The sequence below is a fragment of the Triturus cristatus genome, chromosome 6, assembly GCF_964204655.1.
Source record: "Triturus cristatus chromosome 6, aTriCri1.1, whole genome shotgun sequence".
Taxonomy (NCBI): Eukaryota; Metazoa; Chordata; class Amphibia; order Caudata; family Salamandridae; genus Triturus; species Triturus cristatus.
In genome coordinates, this window is record NC_140589.1 from 1,433,998,925 (window position 1) to 1,434,023,751 (window position 24,827).

Genomic DNA, 24,827 nt, shown 5'->3' on the forward strand with positions numbered 1-24,827 from the left:
TGGTTCAACACCTGGCAGGTTCTCTGAACGCCAGGGTTGGACAAACTCAGCCGCAGGTGCACAATGGATCACGAATGGCGTCTTCACTCAGAGGTGGTGCAAGGTCTCTTTCAGCAGTGGGGAGAGCCTTGGTTAGATCTATTCGCCACCGAAGAGAACGCGCAATGTCATCAGTTCTGCGTGTTGGACTTTCCAAGGCGGCAGTCGCTCTTCTACGCTTTTCGTCGCGAGTAGAGTTGCAGTCTGTTGTACGCCTTTCCGCCTATACCACTTCTGCCCAGAGTGCTGAAGAAGATCAGGCGCGACCGGGCACAAGTCATCATTGTGGCCCCGGACTGGGCTCGAAGAGTGTGGTATCCCGAGCTACTCAGTATGAGCATCGATCCGTTCAGACTGCTTCTTCGGGAGGATCTTCTGTCGCAGCAGCAGGAGACGGTCCTCCACCCGAACCTGTCCAGTCTCCACCTCTTTGTGTGGAGATTGAGCGACGGCAGTTGATTCCTTTCGACTTGCCTCCTGAAGCTTGTGATGTCATTCTGGCAGCCAGGCGTCCCTCCCAAAAAATGGTATACGCCTGCAGGTGGAACAAATTTGTGGCATGGTGCAAAGGCAAAGGCTGTGAATCTCCTTTCTGCCCCTCTTTCAGAAGTCCTTTTGTTCCTTCTTTCTTTGGCCCGGCAGGGCACTGCTCTGGGCACTATCAAGGGCTACCTTTTTTCTTTTTCTGCCTTTCTCAAGCTCCCTGATCAGCCTCTCTTTTCAAGTCCCCTGTTGTAAATAGATTTCTTAAAGGCATTACACACCTTTTTCCTCCTATTCCTTTCGTGATGACGCAGTGGGACTTGAATCTGGTTCTTACGTACTTGATGTGTGCTCCCTTTGAGCTCCTTCACAACTTTCCTCTTCGTCTTTTGACCTTGAAGACTGCTTTCCTGGTGGCCATCACCTCCGCTAGGCGGGTGAGTGAACTCCAGGCTCTTTCTTGTAAGACTCTTTTTCTGTCGGTCCATCCGGACAAGGTTGTGCTCAGACCCTATCCTTCCTTTTTACCAAAAGTTGTTATGGCTTTTCACATCTGGCAGACTATTACCTTGCCCACCTTCTTTCCGCCTCCGCATCCTTACAGAGTGGAAGAGAGGCTCCACCGTCTGGACCCAAAACGTGCGCTCTCCTTTTATCTCAACCGCACGCAACAGTTCCGGGTGGATGACCAACTCTTTGTTGGCTACATTGGCACCAAGAAAGGTCGGTCCGTACACAAGAGGACTATCTCCCGCTGGGTCGTCTTGTGTATCCAAGCCTGTTACTCTTTGGCTAAAAAAGAACCTCCGTGGGGCTGCGTGCTCATTCCACTAGAGCTACTGCAGCCACTACTGCATTGGGACGAGGTGTCCCCCTGCAAGACATCTGTTAGGCAGCGACGTGGACCTCGCTGCACACGTTTACTAAGCATTATTGACTAGACAGCCAAGTCCGGAGAGACGGCTTCTTTGGCCGTTCTGTTCTCCGGGACTTCCTGGTGTGATCTTGATTCACAGACCCACCTCCGGGGTTCGTACTGCTGGGGTATCTATTCTAAGGTAAGGAATCTATCACGGAGTTTTTCATTCAGATGAACAAGTTACTTACCTTCGGTAACGATATATCTGTAAGAAACATTGGTGATAGACTCCTTACCACCCCACCCATCCTCCCTGTTCTGCGAACTGATTTCTAGGGTTAAGGTCATCCCTTTCAGGGCCCTAGTTTGAATGCACCAGTGGTCAGTATCTTGCATGGCTCTGGGTTCCTGGCGTGGAAAGTAGTGTACAGAACTGTCGTCCGCGCGCGTGGGCGGCGTCTAAGTAGCGCCCGTGAGGTCATCTCGGGAACCACGAAGCCAACGACGTACGCGGAGCAGCGCGACGCCACCTACCGACGTGCAGGGGTGCTGCTGACGAAAACTTTCCGGATCCAGTCTGATGCCTGGGGGTAATTCTAAAGTAAGGAATCTATCACTACTGATGTTTCTTGCAGATATATCGTTACCGAAGGTAAGTAACTTGTTTGTCAGATCTGTCGAGATGGGTATTTTGCCCACTTGGTCCTGCAGGACTTTGGTTTAAGCGGTTTCCCAGACACACCACCTGGGGAGGTACTGCTTTGGTATCTATTCACAGGGTAAGGAATTTCAGTTTGGAAGTATCTATTAAAAGAACAAAATACCTTACGTAACGCTTTTTTCGGTGGATATTCTCTTGCCCCTAACAATGAACCAAACAAACAACATGTCTGATCACCACGACTTTGTTTATGTATTGAGTAAAAAGCAGTTTATTAACTGGAGGCGGTGCTACCTTTTGCAGCACTTCTATAAGAATGTATAAAAATAATTTTAATTTAGTAGCATGGGGTTGGTACAAGTTGGTGGGCCAAAAGGTTTGAACGACAAACTGTGTTTGCTGCAGGCTCTGCCAAAACCTAATGCTAGATCCAGGGAAGTGAAGCAGTCTTCCTTGTGCACTCTGCTGCACTTGTTCATCAGTCTGTTATATACAGGCCCCAGTAGAGCATTTTACTTATTCTAGATACAAGTCAGACTCTGTCCCAGCACTAAGCACTGGAAAAAAGCCCTGATCCAGATGGATCTATGATTTCATGACATGTTTTTGCAAGTTTGCCAGCAGAAAAGTAATGTATATCTCTGTTGAGATAAAAAATATTTCAATACAACAAAAAAGTCGATGCATCATACTATAAATCTGCCAAATATAATCTTTCACATTGTGCACTTTAGCCCGATTGTGTTTTCAGTTTTATTGACCCAACTTTGATAGCATGCCAGATTCAATCAAGGGAGAACAAAAAGCAAATATTAAGCCAAAGTAGCCCTTTCCTGATACTACATTCTTTCCTATCCAAGCCATTTCTTAGTTCTACCCAACTGGGAATGCTTATTGGCCTCTCAAGTGTTTCCTCTTAGCCATTTACAGTACTTTAGTTTCCCTCTGTTTAAAAGCACTATCCCTCAGTATGCGTCTAGGCCCTTGGCGCACTTTGATACGGTTTGTATCTAAAGCCCAAGGTAGCACTGATTCTCATCAAACAAGAACATGGCTGGCTTTCTGAATAAAGGCTGACTGAACTAATCCAGCAATTGATATAGGCGCTGGAGAGGAGACGCTGCAAGCCTAACCTACATGCACTGTCAGGCTTGCCGCTCGTGACCCCCTGGTTTGCCGCTCGTGACCCCCTGGCCGTGCCTTTCCACCCCTGGCCACGCCTTTCCACCCCTGGCCACGCCTTTCCACCCCTGGCCATGCCTTTCCACCCCTGGCCACATAGGTGTCAGAATCAGTGCCAAGAACAGAGGCGAGGCTCCGCATTCCTTATTTTCAGCCCGTTTTAGTTTATTGTAATAGTGAATAAAGCTCTATTATTCACTACTAGTATGATAAAAAATGGAGCACACTTAAGATATGGCGCATTGTTTCTCTTCCTGTGCATTGGTGCACTTTTGGTAGCCACATGCCAACGCATACTCCATTGCGCCATAGTGCAAGGATGTGTGCTATCTTTGAGGCTTAGGTTGTGTACTGGAAGGTGTACCTTCTAATACAAAAACTATGCTTTAAGGCTGTTCCCACTTTGTATTTGTGCTGTAAAATGCAGCACACCTGCAAAGTCAGACAAATGAGGCGATATAAAAACTTTTCTCCTGGTTATGCCTGCCTCAAGGAGCTGTAAGATTTGGCACAAATTCCTCTCTACTAATGATTGTAGATAAGAGATTTGCGTCAAAACCCATGGATGGTTGCATGGATAGGCCCATGCATAACCCATAGAATGCCCAGTTGACACAAAATAACACAAAACAGTACATAGCAAGTTGTTTTGGTACTTTGTGATACTATGCAACGCACATTTGGACTCGCTTTGGATAATAAAATCCCACACTTGTTGCCCAGTTCAGTATTTCGAGTCTCCTTTCCCAATGTCTGCTGCTATTGCTGTTGATACTAAATTATTACTTTCCCATGGATCTTCTGGTGATTGAGTTTGTTTCCCCCTGTGACTTTTGGTCTTTTTCAATACTTTTCATATTTTTCATTCCCACAGATGAGTACTATGCCCGGACTGCCCACTAGGCCCTGTTTCTACGATATTGATCTGGACCCAGAAACCGAGCAAGTGAAAGGGCTGTTTTAGAGAAATAAAACACACATTTACCGTAGCTCAATCTCAGGTGAGTTAAACCTGGTTTCTTTTTTCACTAGCAAATTTTGTTTGCACTGCAGTCGAAACTCGAAGAGAATTTTTTACTTTGCCTAGCAGGAAGTTTGAGTACTGATTTCAACTCCTGCAGCTCAGCAGTGTCATGGAATGCCACAAAAGGGTGCTGGGGAGTTGGCCAGCAGGTGGTGGTTTGACTACATGCTCTTCCATAGCAGCACTCCTGTCAGCAGCCAAGCTTTACTTCCTTATCTACCACTACAATTCTGTGCTCCTGTTCTTCCACTTAGTACAGAAGTGAGTGCGCAAAGAATGTAGTCCAAGCTCTACACGACCAGGTATCAGAGCAGTGCCTGGTGCATCTGAAAGACAGTCATTACAAACATACATAGAGCGAATTAGCACTCCATATAGAAAGCTGAGCTGGTTTCAGCCAGTCAGAACCCTTAGAATGTTCGCGCGGGCTACTCTTTGCAAATAACAAATCATCTCTTTACAATCAGTTTGAAATATCTGCAGCTTTCCATATGCAATAACGTTTCCTCCTATCAACACTTTCAAATGTATAAATCAAGACACCATCTTTAGAGTAGGAGGCAGCCAGGTACTCTGTAGAACGAGGACGCTGCCTTAAGCATGTGTTTGGTAGGATCGATCTATTCATCATCCTGGAAGTCCAGGAGACATTTTCCTCAATAGACCAGGACACATTTTTGTCCATCTGATAACGTGTTGGGGGTGGGAGGAGATGTTTGAGCTGTGGTAACCTTTAATTTCTACTTTAAATCAGCTTGGTCTCGATGCGTTCCTACAGGACCGGTTTTGACAGTGCAGTTGTCAAACTGACCTATATCTAACATACATAGAGTGGGCTTTGGGTGCATCCCTTTCAGGCATTGGACTCCTTCAACAAATCTCTATCAGAAATCGGCTTGAGACTTTGGTAATCATGTTTTGTGTTAGCCCAGTGGAGTATTTATCTCTCACCAAAATTATTGGCTGTATCCTTCCGCTTCCACTCAAGTACATGACTAGATCTACATGAGGGACTACTTTACTACTAATGCCCTCTAAGTCCTCTCCAGCTGGCTTCCTCCCACAGCTCACTCTAATATTTTAATGCTGTCTGTGTTAGCACATTAAACCCAGTCAATGTTCGTTTGGTACTCTGCACCACAGAGAATGCCCTTGTCCTCAATAGTTTTTTAATATAGCCTACAGTTTGGGGAGCCTCCATAGACGAAGAAAAGTGAACTGCATCTGTTTCCTTGATTGTCGCTGTGATGAACTATAAACTGTAGAAGATGAAGGTGCTCCATCCTTGAGAAAGATTTAAACCTCATCATTCTAGGACAAGATTAGCACGTGTTACTACAAAGAGGGTCCCTTGTGGCCAGAATATAAACGGGAAGGGAAGAAGCGAAGCTGAAAAGTACCTTCACACTTATTATTAAAGTGAAACTATAGAGTATAGAGAGAAGGTTAAATATATTCACTAGAAACGGTGTTTCCTTATATCCAGTATATATTTAATAAACCATACACTAGTCGCACCGTTGTCTAAATCTAAGGCAAAAATTGCCCTTTTTGCATATCTCTGTTCCCTCAACAATTTTCAGGAAATGAACCAGTCCGAGAAGATAGCTAGAGATATTGATATATCTCTGTGTGGGTGGGCTTCCCTTTAAATATAAACATGACCTAGCTCAATTTAAGAGAGTTAAAAAGAGAAATGTAACTCCTCCTTCAGATTGAGCTCCACCAGTTCCCAGTCAGACCTGACTGGCAACCTTATCACACCAGGTGCATTTGAGTGTGTGGTAGCTATCTCATGTCCAGCTTTTTGAATGGAACAACCAGACTTGGCAGGTAGGATTGGGGTTGCTGGATAAACAAATCACAGTTAGGGAGAAACTGTGAGAATAGAGGCAAATCCGAGCTGTCTTGTAAACACCCAGCTGTCAGTGTGGTGCCCAAAGTGAGTTGTTCAGTACCATGTCCTTTGGTAATCTGTGACAATCTGTACATAGAGAGGAAAAGCTATGTAATATGTATATAGTAATCAAAATAACATATCTCTGCTGTGGCTCAAAATATAAAATTATTCTCTCCCAATCACTGATTAATAGCAGGATGCAATGATTACACCAATATGTAGGCACAATGGAACGTAGTGGGTGTGTGCAAGCGCATGCATCCACACGTAGAACTGTCATCTCTGGTGGACAGTCACCACTGTAGCATCCTTCCCAGCCCAGTAGCATGCAAATGAATATGCCACACATGGAGCTCTGGATTGTTTGTCTTTATTCCTTAGCATACAATCACGTTCTGGTCTCCGATTACATCATAACCGTTAATAACCACACCTTAGCATCTCCCAACTAGTTGCGTACTTCCTCTACTGAGTTCGCCCAGACCTGCAGGGATCCCAGCACACATAGTCTCACAACACAGCAAACACCAGTGGAGCTGTCTCTGAGCTAAATAAGATTGAGAACGTCTTGCTCCATCTGCTTAAATCCCTCTCAGAAAGACTCCCGTTTTTTTAGGTCTTGCCTGAGCCAGGGCATGCACTGGTCTGGCGAGACATTTAGTGAGTGGGCTTTAAAAAGCCGACCACAGCTTTTTGTCTGGCATAGAGTGTGCAGTTACGCGCACAATGACGAGCAGCGGTGCCATCAGGCTTTCCTCTCTCGTCATGGTGCGCGCACATCGTACACCACTCACCAGACGTCGCGCTGCAGCTGCTTTCACTTTTGCCATAGCGCGCGCACCACTTGCATGTTTTAAAAAAAAAATTCTGTTTATCGGGCCCGCGCACACAACTTCCAGGCTTGTTTTCTTTAGATGTGCGACTCTTTCTCCGGAACCTTCCAAGATTTTATATTACCCCTTAGTAACCTATGTGTGCACTAGCTTATGCCGGTTACAGGTATTCAAAACCTCAAGGCTTTCATTGCCAGGTGTGAGTAGGTTATCTAGTTAATGCTCTGTTGTGCCTAAAATGCAAGGCTGCGTGTTCCAGACTGCAAAGAAAATAGTCTAGGTATGTGCTCACGCCCGACCCGGTACAACATGAGATTTATAAATGTATTTCCCTAATAGTGTCTACATCTTGAGTTATATGTGCTTCTTCTGCGGTCTGCATCTCTCCCAATTCATGGTTGATCTTTTTATTTGCATTTAAATAGCGTTTACTGCCCCAGACGAGGCATTTTAGCGAGTGGTCGTTCTATGTTCTCAGACAATTGCGCCCTGGGGGTTTCTTACCTTCAGCTTACCTTGTGTTTGGAGTTTGGTAACTTTGCATGTTGTGATTGCTTATCGGAGTCTCTGCCCTTGTCATTTCTTTGTTGCAGGGTTCCTGGAGTTTCGCGACTTTTTCGCTTTTCAGGGTCTGATTGCAGTCTCTGGGCATGGCTCTGTTCTCTGTGTGGTATGCTTCCCTCACTTATCGAAATCTCATGTTAATGAGACTTTTCACTCCCACTTTTCTGGTTATTTGCTGAGAAGCTGAGCCCAGAGGAAGGTGTTTTGTTGGCTTTCTGTTTTCTTTTTCCTCAGTCATAACAGTTCTTTTTTACATCCGAGGTCATTGTGTTCCTTGCCGAGCTACCTTTTTTCGGTGCCCTGCTTCTCTCGGAGTTCTCTACTGGGTGTTGCACTCTTCTGTATTTTGTTTCATGCTGTGCTCTGATTATGTTTCAACATGGATTCTCTTTCAGCATTGTCTATTATTGTTGCATTGTGCTAGCTGGTCGAATTTGTATTCAGTGCCACCTCTGGGAGTTGCTGGACTCATAGGCCTGCTTCTCTCCTATTTTCATTTTTAGGTCTCGCCTGGCGAACGCAGCGCGAAGCGCTGTCGCCAGCGAGATCTATTGTTGCTGACTTGCCTCGGAAGGGGGACAGGAGATGGGCACGCGCAGGCTCTCGGCGGATTTGAGTTGGTGTACGCGCTTACAGCTACGCGGCGTGCACATCTCCTGTCCCCCTTCCCTCGCAAGCCAGCAAGCAGTTTCACTTTCGTCCTCACCAGCCTCATGTAATTTTTTTTTTTAAATGCGCTCCAAGCACGTCGCGCTTTAAATGTACAACATGCAATTTTGTTTTTTTTTAAATGCACACGTGCGCTCCAAGCGCGGCGCGCTTTAAACGTACAGCATGCCCCACTTACCAGCTCTTGTGGGGACTCCGGCTGGTCGTGAGTCTTCAGCGGCGCACTGCAGCACCACGCGGGGCTCCGTCTTGCTCACAGGAGCCCCGTCTGAAACCATGCGGCATTTACGAAGGCTGGGTGGGCTCCCGCCGGACTTCTGCTTTACTTTTTTTGCCTTGGCTGCACGATGCAGCACTCATTAAAGTACGGCGGCTTTTGAAGTCCGCACGCGCCACCGTCCCTGTGCACGAGCCACAGTCGCAGAACACGCCAAAGATTCAGTTACTGCGCATGTGCGGGCAGCCCTCCACCTCCCAGGTCTCCTCCCCGGCCCAGATATGGATCTGCTTTCTGGCGGAAGAGGCTCTAGTAACTCATTTTATTTACTATTTTTTTTACTTTTGGGTTCCGCACTTGTTGTTAAAGTGTTTAGAAATGGAAGAAGGGGCTGACAGGGAGGCCAGGATATTAGTCCACGCCCACGGTCTCATCTCTTGTAAAAAAAACGGGTACGGTGTTAGTTACCTGACATGTACCCGACACGGTTTACTTATAAAGGCCTTTGAGAGAAACGAGTCTGTCGGCAGTATTTTTACGTTTTAATGTCTAGCCTTGATAATATATCCCTGACTTTACCCATCTCTTCTGGACTCTCCAACCTTCATTCAATTTAATCTTGCAAACCCTACTGGCCTTTCAGAGTTCGGATTGTGACTGACTCTGTCCAGCCCTGTAAAGCTTGTCCGGCGACGATGTTTGGCCGGCCCTTCTGGACTAGAAAATTCTCAATATCTGCCCAGAAGCTTCAGCCCGACAGAAAGATGATTCTGCCCCTTCAGTAGCTTTACATTCAACAGATACTCGTCATTCAGAGCTGGACACGTGAATGACTCCTCTGCTCTTCTGGCCTTTTGCCGTGCACCGGACCTGCCCTCCCTTACCTGTCTTTCAGAGGCATGTCGAAAAGCCTTCGGATTTTATCCGATCTGATTTCATCGGCTACTCTGTAGAAATATAGTGCCCACTAGGGTCTAGCGCCTCGCCTCCAGGCGCATGCTGACTTTAATGTCCTTTTTTCCTCCGCCCTGCAGAACATCTCGTGCACATGCTGTGGAATGAAGCTCACCATGGTGTGAGTTTACATTTCACTGAAACCCCAGCAGTTCTAAACAGTGACACCAATCCAGCCTCCTTCCTGCTGTGTTGCCGTACAGATACAAGTCAGAACACTGAGGCAGCATCATAGCTCGGAGGTCAATGCCCCTGCTGCAGATCACTAGACGTCATCCTCAAAATGAATTCCAACTAGTTGGACTCACTCAGTCTTTCATGCTTTGAGATCGATTAATTGAGCCTCACCAGGTTGGCTAAAAATGCCACCTATTATTTATTATTCAAGCGCCTAGAAACATTGCGATGTTAATGCTCTGCTCGAACCTGAGGTCCTTGCATAATAAATGGCATACAAGAATCATGGAAATAAAATGTATACCTATTGTGAAGCAAAATGAGACAACTGCAGAATGTAAAGACAAAAACGCGAGGGAGTGTGAAAAAGAAAACACTATGGCGGGACGAGATAACAAAATGCATTGGCAAAGCCAACAGGACTTGCTTCCTGTTGCCTTTGCCTTTTAGAAAAGTTGGCTGCCCAGCATCATCCAACAGGCCATTACAAAAATGGGGTTACCCTAATACGGTACTGGACCTGGGTATGATGCAATACAAAAAACAGTGGTCCTAGACCTACTTTGAAAGAGTATAAGTCAATTCTCTTTTGGTTTACAGCAGTTAACAATTTTCATGAGCGTTCTCAAGTGCAGCCGCACTCGCTCAGAGTATTAGATACATTATTCAGACAACATATGTAAACAATAAAAATGCAATACCCAATGTTTACTCAACCATGCATTTAATTCTTCATGCCAATGTATACAGTTCTAATATATTCGTTTTTAGAGAACAAAGCAATTTAATCATTAATCATTAATTATGGAAGGTTGCTCCAGATGGAACGTGCGTAAAGAAAAGTGCTCAAGTGAAGAAGAATTGTGAAAAGACTTCAAAGTAGTGGCATAAGAAAGGTAGAGATTGATTTTTTCTGAACAAAAGGACCGGTTGTGATTCACCGTCCTATCGGACTGGCCACATGTATGGTAGATAATCCACAATTTTCAATTTAAATTAACACAGAAATGCATTCTTGTGTTGCACGTTTAAAGAAGCGTGTGTGGTCCAGACAAAGTTATAGGGGCGTCGACGTTTCGATCCGTCTTGTGGCCGCGAGGGTAAATTAGAGCCTCGGCCTTGCGGATCTTCCTCAGGACGGAAATGGGGGCAACCAACTCCTATATTGATCTAGGACATGAGCCCGTCAAGGTCAGTGAGATGCGGGTCCTAATGAATAGGGGTCCGTCGCAATTTAGGCCCGGCAATCGCTAGATAATTGTGCATCAGTATAGAGGCCTTGCTCATGTAGAAGGGTAAACAATCTCTCACTGTAGTCGACCGTGTCGGGGGCATTAAAGGCCAAGTTCATCTCTTGTGTACGGGCGCGAACGATTTCCAAGTGGAGTGTTTAGAAACACTCCACTTGGAAATCTTGAGCACTTTTCTTTACGCACGTTCCATCTGGAGCAACCTTCCATAATTAATGATTAATTATTAAATTGCTTTGTTCTCTAAAAACGAATATATTAGAACTGTATACCATTGGCATGAAGAATTAAATGCATGGTTGAGTAAACATTGGGTATTGCATTTTTATTGTTTACATATGTTGTCTGAATAATGTATCTAATACTCTGAGCGAGTGCGGCTGCACTTGAGAACGCTCATGAAAATTGTTAACTGCTGTAAACCAAAAGAGAATTGACTTATACTCTTTCAAAGTAGGTCTAGGACCACAGCATCATCCAACAAGCATTTGCAATGCAACAGGTCTCGCATTTACGCGAGTTTTAGCTATTTACAGTGTAAATGTCAATGCCTTTTATTTATGTTTTTTTTTTTTTAAACGCATTGTCATTTACAATGCCAATAGATCCAACTCGCGTAAATGCGAGACCTATTGCATTGCAAATGCTTGTTTTATTTTGTGCTTGTGCTTATTTCTCATTTAGTAGCGACCTGGTGTTTCATTTTGCTAGTATCTGCTTGTTTGCTTGTGCTTTTCTGTGGTTGTTGCATTTTCTGCGTCTTTTCTGCGAGTTAAGCTATTGGCATTGTAAATGACAATGCCTTTTATTTATGTTTTAAAAACGAAAACAAAAATAAGACATTGTCATTTGCAATGTCAATAGCTCAAACTCGCATAAATGCGAGACCTATTGCATTGCAAATGCTTGTTGTTTGTTGCTTCTACTTCCTGTTCAGCAATGGCTCGCTATACAGTTAGCATTGGTCTCCATGAAGCATCACAAATCATCAGGCTATAAATGTTTGGTAGCCTTATAAAAAACAGCAATATTTCAGGAAAACATGGCGGCCGCGGGTTAGCGCAGGTCGCGCGTCTCCGAGCAGTACCTTCTTTCGTACCTCTCTTTCGAATGCTTTTCTGATTCCTCCTGACTCGTTTCCCCATCTACGCGGCGGACCCGGTGAGACACGACTGGCAGGGAGTCTCTGCTGAAGTTTGATCCTCTCCGGTTTGCTTTCGGCGTTCGGCGGATGTGTGTCGGGGAGAAGCCACTCCTTTCCCCCTGTTTGCTAAGGTGGTGTCGGGCTGCCGTGGAACTAAGACGCGGCCGCGCGGTGGCGGCTCGTGGACTTTTAAGACGGAGCTTTGGCGGCCCCGCAGGAGCACTAAACGCTGTTAATCGTCGAAAGCGCTGCATGGATGTGGCCGGGGGGGGGCAGCAATCAGGTCGAGGAGTCGGTGACATCAGCCCCAGTCAGCAAAGAAGTAAGTCAGCACGCCGATAGGGCTCCAAATGCTACAGAAGGTAAGGCTCCGATATTTACGGATGGTGCGGAGGAGGCTCACAATACCCACGATAACCCTGTTAAAAGTAAACAAATAGATAAAGGGAAGAAAATACTTAAAGGGGACAGAAGCATACTGCGTAAGCAGGCCCTTAGCAAAAAAGAGAAAGTAGCAGTTTTGGTAAGGGCGGCTGAGAGGGATTGTGAACAACTTGAAGAGGAAAAGGCCAGAAGGTGCACTCCAATAGGCGAGGGGGAGTTAAAGAATAGAAGGGCAAGTCGGAGTCAGGAGGGAGAGGATAAGGAAGTACAGAAGCGCGTTAGAGGGAGAAACTCTTTACAGAAAGTGGAAAAGAAACAACAGAGTAACACAGCTCGAACAACCCCCTCTCTGCGCTCCTTCTTCAAGGTCCTACCTCAGGTTTTGGAGATCTGTGCTAGTAAGGACACCTTGCCACTTTTTGCTGACCCTTCTCCTGATCCTATGTCTGATATCTCCGACATAAGGCCTTTAGCCTGTGAACAAGTATCCACCCCCCAAGAAGTTAGTACCGGAGTGGTGATGGCGGAGGCTAGCAGTGGGGATGTGACATTAAAGGTTATGGAGACGGCCGGTGAACAGAGCACATTGGGGGAACTCGCACAAACACTAGCAGATATGAGGGAAGAGATTAGATCTGATTTCTCAACCTCTAAGCTCAATCAGGCGGAAATAAGAGCCACGTGTGAATCCCTTGAAAAGAAAGTTGATGATCTTGGAGGGCGGATTGAGAATTTGGAGACCTCTGTGGAGGTTTTGAAATTGGGCATGGAGAAAGCCGAGGATAAAATCCACTCCTTACAGAGAGAAGGGGCTGTTCTGAAAGAAAGGGTTGAGTCTCTTGAGAATTTTTCGCGTCAGAACAATCTCCGTCTTCTTAAAATTCCGGAGGGAAAGGAAGGAGCGGATATTAAGTCCTTTGTGATCAACTTGCTAAAAGCCTCTTTGGTTTTCGACGAGGATGTGGAGACTTTAGAGAAAGATATACAGCGGATTCATCGAGACCCATTCCGGTTAAAACCCGGAAGAGACAAACCAAGGAAAATCTTGATTAATTTTCAGACTTATGCCCTGAAGGAGAAGCTATTAAATCTGGCGTTAAAAGAGAAGTCGGTTAAGGGTCCTGAGTTCTCCTTTGAGGTGCGATCGGACCTCTCCAAAACCACTCTGGACCGTCAGTGGGAGCTTGGCCAAAGAATGGAAAAATTCCGATCATTGGGTGCTACGGTACAGATGAGATTTCCTGCCTTTTTGCGGGTGATGTACAATAATAAAATGCTTAATTTTAGATCTCCCCAGGAGGCAGATGCATGGCTGAACGATACTCTAAGGAGTTCTCAAGGGCGAAGCTAGGTGCATGAATTTTTGAAGCTATCATCATTCTGAATTAAGGCCATAGTTCCTAGGTGGGCTAATTGGGAATAATTATGTAGGGAAAGGTAAAAGGGGTAAAAAAAAAAAAAAAAAAAAGGAAGGGAAAAGAAAAAAAAAAAAATCTCAAGAAATTAACAGTATTTCTATTATGGTATCAGATACTTGGGTTAGGAAAATAAAATAAAATTAAAAATTAAAAAAGGGGGCTTTTGTGTAAGGGAGTGATGGGGAAAAAAAAAAATAAAAATTTTTTTGGAGGATATTATAAGTATTTTCATTCTACGCTCTTCCCCTGTGATGGTATGTTTCATGGGGAATCAGAAGGGTAGTTTTTTGGATCTTGTAGTTGTGTACGAGGGTACTGCTCAATGACGCAAATCTGACAGCCCAACAGGTCAGAGAAAGTAAGGGAGGGTTTTCCAGGGAGGGGGTGGTGGGAAGGGGGGGTTGGTGATGGGAGAAAATTAAAAATCCTCATTCGTCATTTCTTTTTAAGCCTAAAATGTCCCCAAATTTGGCTGAAATCTCAAATAATCCTCAATCGTGCACAGCAAGTTATATGGAAGGGATGGTTAGAGTGCTTGGGTGGTTGTGGGTAGTTACTAGGGATTATGACTGTTCTACAGTATTTATCCTGGAATGTTAATGGTCTGCGCGTGAGGAGCAGAAGAGATCGTATTTTCCAGTATTTGAGAGATTCCCCCGCGCAGATTATTGTCATTCAGGAATCACATCTTCTTAGGACTGAAGCCTCAGAAATTTTGGGAAAACAGAGATGGATCGATAAATTTATATCCACGGATCATAATGCAAACATACGAGGGATTATTATCATCTTTAAAAAATCAGTGAAAGTGCAAATTTTGGGTCATAAAGAAGATCAAAGTGGTAGGTGGATTATAGCTCGAATCTTGGTACATGGCCGGGTTTACATACTAGTAGGATATTATGGGCCCAATCAAGATGATCCCTATTATCTAGATTGTATAAGAAATCATCTGGTTACATATCAGGACCCCATAATATGGATGGGAGATTTCAATATCGTCATTAACACCAAACTAGATAAATCAAGCAGTTCCAGAGCTCAAGTTTTGTCCAACTCTAGACAAACATTGATCTCAATTATGACACAGTTGGGGCTAGCTGATATTTGGAGAGAGCGATCGGGGAACAAACTGGGGGTCTCCTTTCGGAACTTTAAATATAAGCATAAATCCAGGATAGATTACGCATTATTTAGTTTTTCTCTTAATGATTCGTTGATTTGAATTGATTATCTCCCGTCTCACCTGTCTGATCATTCGGCTGTTTCATTTTCTTTAAGAGGCGATCAGCAGCCTAGATATGCTACGTGGTCCTTCGACCGTACGATATTATTAGATGATGATGAAATCAAGCATTTAGCAGATGAAAGTAAAATTTTTTGGGAGATAAATCTGGATTCTGCTGTAATAACTAAGGTGTGGGAGGCACTGAAAGCATTCCTTAGAGGCGTCATTACTAACAGAGCCTCTTATAGGCGTAAGATATATAGGGAGAAGCTTACAGCCTTAGAATCTGAGATGAAGGTAATAGAACAAAATCTCGGCCTCTCTATGGGCTCAGTTGCTGAGCAAGATATGCTTATGGATCTTAAGAGTCAGATGGAATCTATCCTTCAAGAGAGAGTTACAAGGAGGTGGGAGGTGAGCAAACTTGCCCAGTTTGAGTTAGGGGAAGTTGCAGGAAAGTTGCTGGCCTGGAAAGTGAAACCAGATCAGGCTAAAAACTATATTAGAGAGATAAAAGTGGAAGGCGAAACAGACCTTAGATCCTCTAATTTTGATATAGGCAATGCTTTCCTGAAATTTTTTAGAGATATTTATAAAGAGGACATCGTTGAGGACCAAGTTGCAAGAGATCTTTGGCTGGGGAAAATACCTCTGCCAAATTTCACCGAGATTCAAAGTAAATACTTGGAGAAGGAAATCTCAGAGGCTGAAGTCATCACAGCAATAAATTTACTTAAAAAGGGGAAGGCAGCAGGTCCCGATGGCTTACCTGGTGAGATTTTCCGGGTGCTTTCACCAACCTTGGTTTCAACGCTTACGGTCCTCTTTAATGAGATCTTGATCAAGGGCAAGATGCCTCCTAAGTCATGGAACGAGGCAATCATTGTGCTGATACTTAAGCCAGGTAAAAATCCGTGTGAGTGTGGTTCATATCGGCCAATCTCACTCCTCAATAGTGATTATTAAATCTTTGCAACCATCTTGTCAGCAAGATTAGGGAGTGTAATTGGATCTGTTATACACCAAGATCAGAAGGGATTCATTAGGGGGCGACAATTGGCTGAGTTGACAAGGGAGCTGGTTGGCGCAATTGATATCGCTACCGCTTTCTCCATCCCCTTGGCAACTCTTACGTTGGATGCTACTAAAGCGTTTGACAGGGTTAATTGGAGCTACCTGAATGCGGTCCTGAAGAAATTTAATTTTGGTGAACATTTTTGCCGTACTATCTCTCTGTTGTACGGAGCACCATCAGCCAGATTATTAATTAATGGAGTCTTGACAGAGCCTTTTACTATCATGAGAGGAACTAGGCAGGGTTGCCCTCTCTCTCCCTTACTCTTCGATCTGTATATAGAACCTTTTGCGCAGGTGCTGAGAACTGACGAGAATATTCCATCATTTAGATTCGAGGGGTGGGAGAGGAGGGTTGCTTTGTACGCAGATGATATTCTTATTTTAACATCTGACCCGGGTCTAGCATTTCCAACGGTTATTAAAAGGGCGGAGGAATTTGGCCGTTTTCCGGGTATGAAATCAATCCTGGAAAAACAGAAATTATGGCATGGAACATCGCTAGTGAACATCTGAAGACGACTTCCTCTATGAGATACCTTGGTATTAGGATAACACAAGATATCGAAAATATTGCACAAAGCAACATAGACCGGGTATTTAAGGATTGTCGGAAGCTCTTAAAGTCATGGGCCCATCTCCAACTTTCTATCATTGGGAGGGTAAACCTCGTCAAAATGTCTATTCTGCCCAAATACATATTCCTCTTTAATACTATCCCTTTGGTTTTTGACTCTAAAATGTTGAACAGATGTCAGAAAGAGATACATTCTTTTATTTGGAACTATAGAATCACTAGGCTTGCATGGAAAAAGTTGAGGAGAAGAAGAGAGAAGGGGGGGTTGGCACTCCCTGACCTAGAATATTATGCATGGGCCTTCATGTTTTCATATTCAAGGATGCTTTTAAAGTCTCCATCTAATACTTCATTGGGGTTAATGTACAACGCAATGCTAGTTGGTGCGGACCTACCATTAGATGGATTTTTGTTCAAATATGGAGACCAAAAATTCTTCAAAAAGGTGAAATTAAAAATCTTAAAATCTTTGGCCAAGGCCTGGGCATCGGTCAGGAAGAACCTGGGGCTCTCTTATTATTCCAACTACGCACCAATTTGGGACTCCCCAGGTCTACCGGCCTGGCTGAAAGACCACACCTTTGAGGGAAGCAGGAATTGTAAGGTGGGGGGAACTTCTGTTAGAAGGTGACATTATATCTTGGGACGATTTGCAGGGTAAGGTCGGATCAGGATTGGCAAGATTCAAGTATATACAACTTGTAAGCTGGGCCAGGGCTCTTGGCGAAAAAGGGGCTCCTTTGGGGATTGTTAGTAACTTGGAACAACTACTGGTAGAGCGGCAAAGGGGGGGTAAAGAAGTTGCTTTGTGGTACTGGAGTTTGCTCGACGACATCGATGGCGAATTCACCCTCCCTGGAGAACTTTGGGGAGAAGATCTGGACTATAACTGCAAAGAGGACTGGATTAAATCTTTTTCTATACTATATAAAATTGTGAAACCTGCATGGTTTAGACGGAATCATCTTTTCACAGTACATCGGGCCTACCTCTCCCCGTTAAGGTTGTCAAAGTACCAGCAAAATAAAAAGTGCAATAAATGCAATCTTCCCAATGCATCGGATATTCATATGTTCAAGGATTGCCCCTCTATCGCCCGGTTCTGGGATGAAGTAATAACATCACTGAATTCCATTCTAGAGGCCAACCTGATTCTTACATTGCCATTAATAGTTTTTGGCTTAGACTCCAATATTACGGGCCAGGCCAGACTCTTTTTATTCTATGCAATACTTCTGGCCAGAAGACAGATTTGTAAAGTGTGGGTCGACTCATCTGTGCCTCAGCATGCTGGCTGGCTGACGTCCTTGATTGAGACATCAAGGATGGACTTAGCCAGGCCAGGTAACAAAGGCAATCGAGCATTTTGGGACTTTTTGATTCATCGTAGATAGGGCGCCGGGGTTTTTTTTTTTTTTTTTTTTTTTTTTTCCCCCGGGTCCAATGATTATGCCTAAATAAACTCCAAGGATCTAGGGTCTCCAACCTTCGGTTTTTTTCTCCATTTAGATCCTACAGCTGGTATTTAAATCCAGTCGGGATGTGTCTCTTTTTCTGGCTGATCATCATCCACCATTATGTCATCGTGCTTAGGCTCGGTTGAGGAATTAATCATGTCTTCTACCGGAGGGCACGCTAGGTGGTTGGTGTACGCAGAGAATGTGGGATATGGCAAATGAGGACAAAAAAATAAATAAATAAATAAATAAATAAAAACAGCAATATTTCTGTGTTTAGTACAGTATTATCTGATGGAGACTTCTAGCCGCTGATTCCATACCTTAGAGTTATTCCCAGGTGGCAGACTGGATCCTTAAATGTATCTTGAGCAGTACACCTGTGCGGCGGTAGGTGGTGTCGTTCAGCCCCTGGTGGCATAATCCACACCGGAAGTGACGTACTCGATGCCTACATAGGTGCCAACCCAGTGCGCTGACGTCAGTTCTTTTCTTTCCGCGCCAGTCAGTGACGTTCCAGGAAGAGCTACTCCTTGTTAATTTTTTACTATTTTTTTCAACGTTTTGTCAGTGTTTTGAGGTTATTTTTTTCTCCTGGTGTGGCAGGATAATGTCATCTAGAAAGGCTGACTTCAAGCCTTGCGGTGCCTGTCACTGCTCGATTTCGGTGACTGACACGCCCCTTGTGTGCTTCTGGTACCTTGAGCACGACCTGAAGGCCTGCTCCGATTGCCGCCCCACGCACCCAAAGGCCTTGAGGGAGCGATCCCTCAAGCTCCTGGCGGCTCGACGTGCGACGCCATGATCCAGGTCGTGAGGAAGGCCCCGGGTGCGGAGTGCAAGAAGATTGTCACACTTCAAGTGGTCAGGCCATGTGTCTAAGTCCCACCACAAGAAGTCGTTAAAGCATGCTTTGGCTTCACCTCGTCCATCAGCTGACGAGACAAGGGAGCGTCACTCGAAGCCTGGCTCCATAATTGAGCCAGTGCCTGGATTGGCTCGATGCCTCCCCGAGTTTCCGGGAGCCAGAGCGACTCTTGCCCAGTTAAGAGATTTTTATGAGACTATGCACCTGATATTTGGGTGGGCTGTTCCCTCCTGAGTGTCTTCAGCCCCGCATGTTCGGAGGGGCCCATACCTGATCTACGCCAGTGGCTACGGTGCCAGTCAGGCTCAAGGATCCACAGCTGGATCGGATAGGTGCGGGTTGTGGCATATTGACCTTCCCCCAACGGATGGCATGAGGCTGACGCTCCTGGCACCTCAGGTGCCCATCGGCAGCGCCATCCCCTTTAATATCCCTGACTCTGACACAGAGCCATAGGGGAATCACCAGAAGGGTGTCTCCCAATTCCAGCACCGACTGGAGCCATGCCTTCCAGGCCTAAGCCTTAGCCCTATTCCTATGGGTTGGGACTCGGGGAGGAATGGTAGGGGTCGCTGGACCCTGAAGAATATCTGCCTTATGACTCATTGGAGACTAGTGTGAGAATCTGGGTGAAGCCAGTGGAATGGACACTTCTCCATATACTGGCATGCTTTCTCCCCCTAGCATGGCTACAGAGGAGGGAGCTCCATTTGCAATGGTGGTGCGAGGGTGGCTGAGGTCCGGGACTTTAGCTTGTCTTCGATGACAGTCGAGACTAATGTCTTGGTGGAAGCATTTCAATCGAGAGTGTCCCCTTCTGAACTGCTTCTTCCAGTCAAAAAAGCACCTACTGATGACCTGCTTGGAACCTGGTCCATGCCCAGCTCATGGGCTCCTGTGAACAGGACAATTGCCCGCCGCCACCGCCCCACTCCAGGGGGACCTCAAATTCCTCATGAAACACCCTACCCCGGAGAGCTTAATTGTCTAAGCCTCCACTTTGCGCATGAATCCTGGCGCATTCCCAATCGCCCGCCGGATCAGGAATCCAAGAGACTGGGCAATTTAGGCAATAATTTGCTCTCTTACCCCTGCCTCGCATTGCAGTCAGTGAACACCGCATGCCTTTTGGGCCACTATGCCCATGCTCTGTGGGATAATATGCTGCAGGTGCTGCCTATGGTCCCTTAGGAGGCCCAGTCCGTGCTGTCCCAGGCACTTACAGACGGGAGGGATGCAGGAACTTCACCATTAGATGTGGAACAGACACCACCGACTCAGTAGGCAGAGCGGTTTTATCAACAGTGGCCCTGCGGTGCCATGCCTGGTTGAGGACAACTGGCTTTCCTGGGGAAGTCCAGTCATCACTCATGGGCATGCCCTTTGATGACACCGGTCTCTTCGGGGGTAAAGCAGATTCGGCGTAGGAGGTCAGCAGGGCTACGGTTAGGTCCTTGGGCATTTCCATGGCCTCTTGTCACTGTCAATCTGCCTTTCACGCCCACAGAAGTGGTGTACAGCTGTGTCCTTATCTGCCCAGCCATGGACGCGGTACCTACCGACCCTGTGGGTCTGGTGGTCAGCGGTCAGGTCAGTCCACCACCCCCAGCAGCCGCAGCCATCAAATCCTCCTACTCTGCACGTTTCTCATCATGGGCACCCAGCGTGCGGCAGAATTCCCCCATCATCTGCCCCACTGGCGGTCCATAACATTGGACAGGTGGGTTTTGCAGATTGTATGAGGTAGCTACTCCTCCCCTTTGGCACTACCCCTCCTGCGATGCCACCCACTTATGACAGGCTGACGAAGGACTGCTCTTTTGGCCAATTGGGCCAAAGAGAGAGTGCTGATGCGAGAAGTAGGTCGTGGTTGTTATTCCCGCTACTTTCTGGTGCCCTATAAGGATGGAGGGCTTTGTCCTATCATTGACATGCACTCTCTAATCTTTTTCCTCAAGAAGGAGAAATTCAGGATACTCACCCTTGCTCAGGGTCGTGTCTGCTCTGGATCCGGGAGACTGGATGGTAGCGTTGGACTTGCAGGACTCCTACTTCCACATTTCTGTTCTGCCTGCACACAGGCGTTGGCTGCAGTTCACAGTGAGCTATGAGAACTTTCAGTTCACTGTGCTCTCCTTTGACCTCACCAGTGCCCCTCAGGTGTTCACCAATGTAATGGCAGTGGCTGCAGCTCATCTGCAGAGATCAGGGGTGCCAGTCTTCCCCCTATCTCGACAACTGGCTTTTAAAGGAGGGCTCACCTGAGGCTGTCTTCTCCTACCTCCAGACTACTGCGGACCTCCTGCATTCGGTGGGGTTCACTGTCAAAGTGCCAAAGTCACACCTGACTCACTCTCAGAGCTCCCTTTCACCGGAGGTGTTCTGGACACAGAGCAGTTTTGGGCCTATTCTTCCGAACAGAGAGTCCAGAATAATCAGGCTATAATTCCGATGTTCCGGCCTCTATCCTGGGTTTTAGTGAGACAGACTCTGAAGCAGCAGGGCCTCATGGACTCCATCATCTTGCTGGTGACACCTTCCCATTGGCATATGCGGGCTCAGCGTCCACTGGAACTTCAGATCCCAACCTGAAGTTCCAGTGGACGCAGTATCAGGGGAATCGCTCCAACATGGTCCAGATTTCGGAGGGAACTGCGAAAGATATGCAGTGGTTGTTAACGAACCGCAATAGGGTCTGCAGCATACCCCTCTCCCTTCCCCAACCAGATCTCACAGTAGTGACAGATGCGTCACTCCTGGGATGGGGCAGCCATCTGGGACAGGTAGATATAAGAGGACTCTGGGATCCGGCGGAATTGGGACTCCACATCAGTCTGAACGATCTGATTGACATTGATAGCCTTTCTACCCTCTATCCATGTTGGCCACTAACATCTACACTACCACCGCTATGTGGTACTGCAACAAACATGGCGGGGTGGGGTTGTGGACCTTTTGTCAAGAGGCCCTTCATCTCTGACATGGCTGGAATAGCAGGGCCTATCCCTGGTGGTTCAACACCTGATGGGTTCTTTGAACGCCAGAGCAGAAAAACTCAGCCAAAGATGCCTCGCGGATTACGAATGGTGTCTCCATCCGGAGGTGGTGTAAGGTCTCTTTCAGCAGTGGGGAGAGCCTTGGTTAGATGTTTGCCACCGCCGGGAACTTGCAATGTCAGCAGTTATGCACCCCGGAGTTTCCAAGGTAGCTCTCGCTCAGAGACTCTTTTCATCTCAAGTGGAGCTTAGGCCTCCTGTGCTCCTTTCTGCCCATACCACTCTTGCCCAGAGTTCTCAAGATGATCAGGAACAAACGGGCCCAAGTCATCCTTGTGGCTCTGGATTGGGCACGGAGAGTCTGGTATCCCAAGTTATTGAGAATGGCCATTGGTGCTCTGATCAGGCTGCTCCTTCTAAAGGATCTTCTGTCGCAGCAGCAGGGGAGGGTTCTCCACCCGAACCTGTCAGTGCCCCACCTTCTTGCGTGGAGATTGAGCAGCGACAGTTGTCAGCTTTCAACCTTCCTCCAGTAGACTGCAACTTTATCCTGGCAGCCAGGCGTCCCTCTACGAAGATGGTTTATGGCTGCCGTTGAGCAAACTTTGTGGCATCATGTACAGAATGACCTATTGATCTCCTTCTGCCCCCTTTCTCCAGTTCTCCTGTAAATACTTTCCCTTGCCCATCAGGGCTCTGCTGTGTGCACTGTTAAGGGATATCTTTCTGCAATCCCTTTCCTTTCAGTATGCATCAGTGGGACCTTAATCTGGTCCTGACTGGGTTCAAGACGTTATTACTCAGACAGACTCTGCGGCTTTTCGCCGTTTTCTCCTACTTCTTTTGTTGCAGCTGGCCAGCTGTTTCTGCATTTCTTTTTAGCCCTCTGTCTAAGAGCTTGGCTCAAGGAGGTGTCCTTTGCTTTTATAGGGATGTGCCATACCCTATGCGGGGTGCTTGTTGGCTATTGTGTAGCTGCTCTTCTTGGCACAGGAAGTTTCAACGGCTCCTGCGGAGTCTTCTTCGGCTACTTCTGTTTTGTCAACGCTCTTCCTGCTGTTGTAGGACATCCCCTCTAGTGAGGCCCGCGGAGTTGGTGCGGTTCTCTCCTGGGGTTTTGTGTTGTAGTCTGCGGTTGGTCCGTAGTTCTTTCGTGTCTCTGTGGAGACACACTATGTGTGTACACACAGGATATGTTCGCTGTCGCAGGGCGCTGGTGGTGTTCATTCCGCCCCTGTCTTGACTGCGTTCTACTGTCAATTCTTGGTGTGCCGAAGTGTTTGTCTTCCCTCATTGCTCAGGCCCTGTGGGGCTTTTGCCTATGGGCAGTGGAGTTTTCACCAGATATGTTTCTGCTGCGTGTTCCTTGTAACCTATTTCCTTCTGCACTTCCCTGCCAGGGACTTCGGCCCTTTGCTTATTAAGCGAAGGGGTTCAGGTCCTTCCGCTCCTGGCCTCTGCGGATATTTTCTGATTCACTGTGGCCTAATGGTTCAGGGCTGTCACTCTTATTCCACAGTTTTGTGTTCCACTCCAGGTGTTTCACTGGTTGCGAGTTACCACTCATATCTAACGACACTGTTGCTTTCTTTTGTGTATGTTACTGTGCAAGTATTCTTCTTCAGGATACTCTTTGTCATTATACAGTGCCTGTATGGGACTGTGTCTACCCCTTTTTCTGACAGACCTCTGTCTGTGTATTTCTCACTCCTTCTTCGTGAGTGTAATGGTCAGTGTCCCTGCCTGTCTCGCGGGGGGGCCCCGGCTCCATCCACGTCAGGGGGGATATTGTCGCTTTTCGGTGTTTTTGACACTGTTGTGTCCTGCTCTGCTTCACACAGCTGCCGTTGGTACCCTGATACCTATTGTGCGACTTCCCTTTGTCTAGGGCGTACTCTTCGAGTTCCCCTTGTTTTTCATTTTTCCTTCATTTATTATATATATATATCACGAATTAGCCCCTCCAGGAAGAAAGCTCAAGGACACAGCGGGGATTGCCTTGGGAACCTCTTTATTTCACCGGTATAGCGTGCAGATGCATTTCTGCATATTAGCTTTCTTCAGTGCTGCTAGTACCTCGTGACCAACTTCCCCCTCCTTTTAAAATCCTTCGGCGCTCCCCGTGATGGGAGATCAACTGCACCTGCTGCGCTTGGCTTGATGCAGTCTAAAATGAGAATGCAACTCCCAGCATGCAACACAAAGTGTGTGTGTAGCAGGATGCGATGTTGTTCCAGTGAACACTGTTGTGTGCGAGGTAAGTTTGAGGGGGGGCCGTGTAGCAGCTGATGGTCGCGCAATGATGGTGCCAAGAGATACCTCCAGTTCCCAACGCCCCAACCCCAACGTAGAATCAGCCGGGCCGTAAAGCAAGTAGAAATCACACTTGCCTTCCCGTGAAGTCACGGACTGCCGGAACAGCAGCCTCAGGCATGGTTCGTAGTCGTGGTGGTCCCAGGAAAATCAATCCCTTGATTAAACACACAGTCCTATGCTAACAGTCCCAGGAGAGATATATATATATATATATATATATATATATATATATTACCTACTGGCGGTCGCCAGTAGGTAGTTATAGTTAGGACCCTGTTTCCATAGGAAATCCGCAACATTCTATTTGGAATAACTTTGGCGCCGGTCGACGAATCCTCGCGAAATTTTCAAAATAGGTGGGGCGCTACGCTCCGCTCCTACCCTAAAAGTCTCGGGGGGATTCGTCAAGCAGGGGCCGAGAAAAAAGGGGGGTCCCAAAACGCGTTTTTCCCATGCATTTTTCCATAGGACCTTTAGACACAGCTACAGCCCGAACGGCTGAACAGAATTACTTGAAATTTGGCAGAGAGGTAGCCATAAGGTCAAGGAAGTG

The 24,827-nt window shown here is 46.4% G+C and overlaps 1 protein-coding gene across 2 annotated transcripts in view; it reads left to right on the top strand.

The window, feature by feature from the left end:
- The window catches only part of MTHFD1L (methylenetetrahydrofolate dehydrogenase (NADP+ dependent) 1 like), a 1,409,858-nt gene that overhangs the window by 1,325,031 nt on the left and 60,000 nt on the right, over positions 1 to 24,827 (top strand). For both annotated transcript variants that reach the window (XM_085612491.1, XM_085612492.1), the window contains exon 27: positions 4,099 to 4,225. In XM_085612491.1, coding sequence (XP_085468617.1) covers positions 4,099 to 4,188 — 90 coding nt within the window. In that variant the 3' untranslated portion in view covers positions 4,189 to 4,225. The remainder of the gene's footprint in view (positions 1 to 4,098; positions 4,226 to 24,827) is intronic.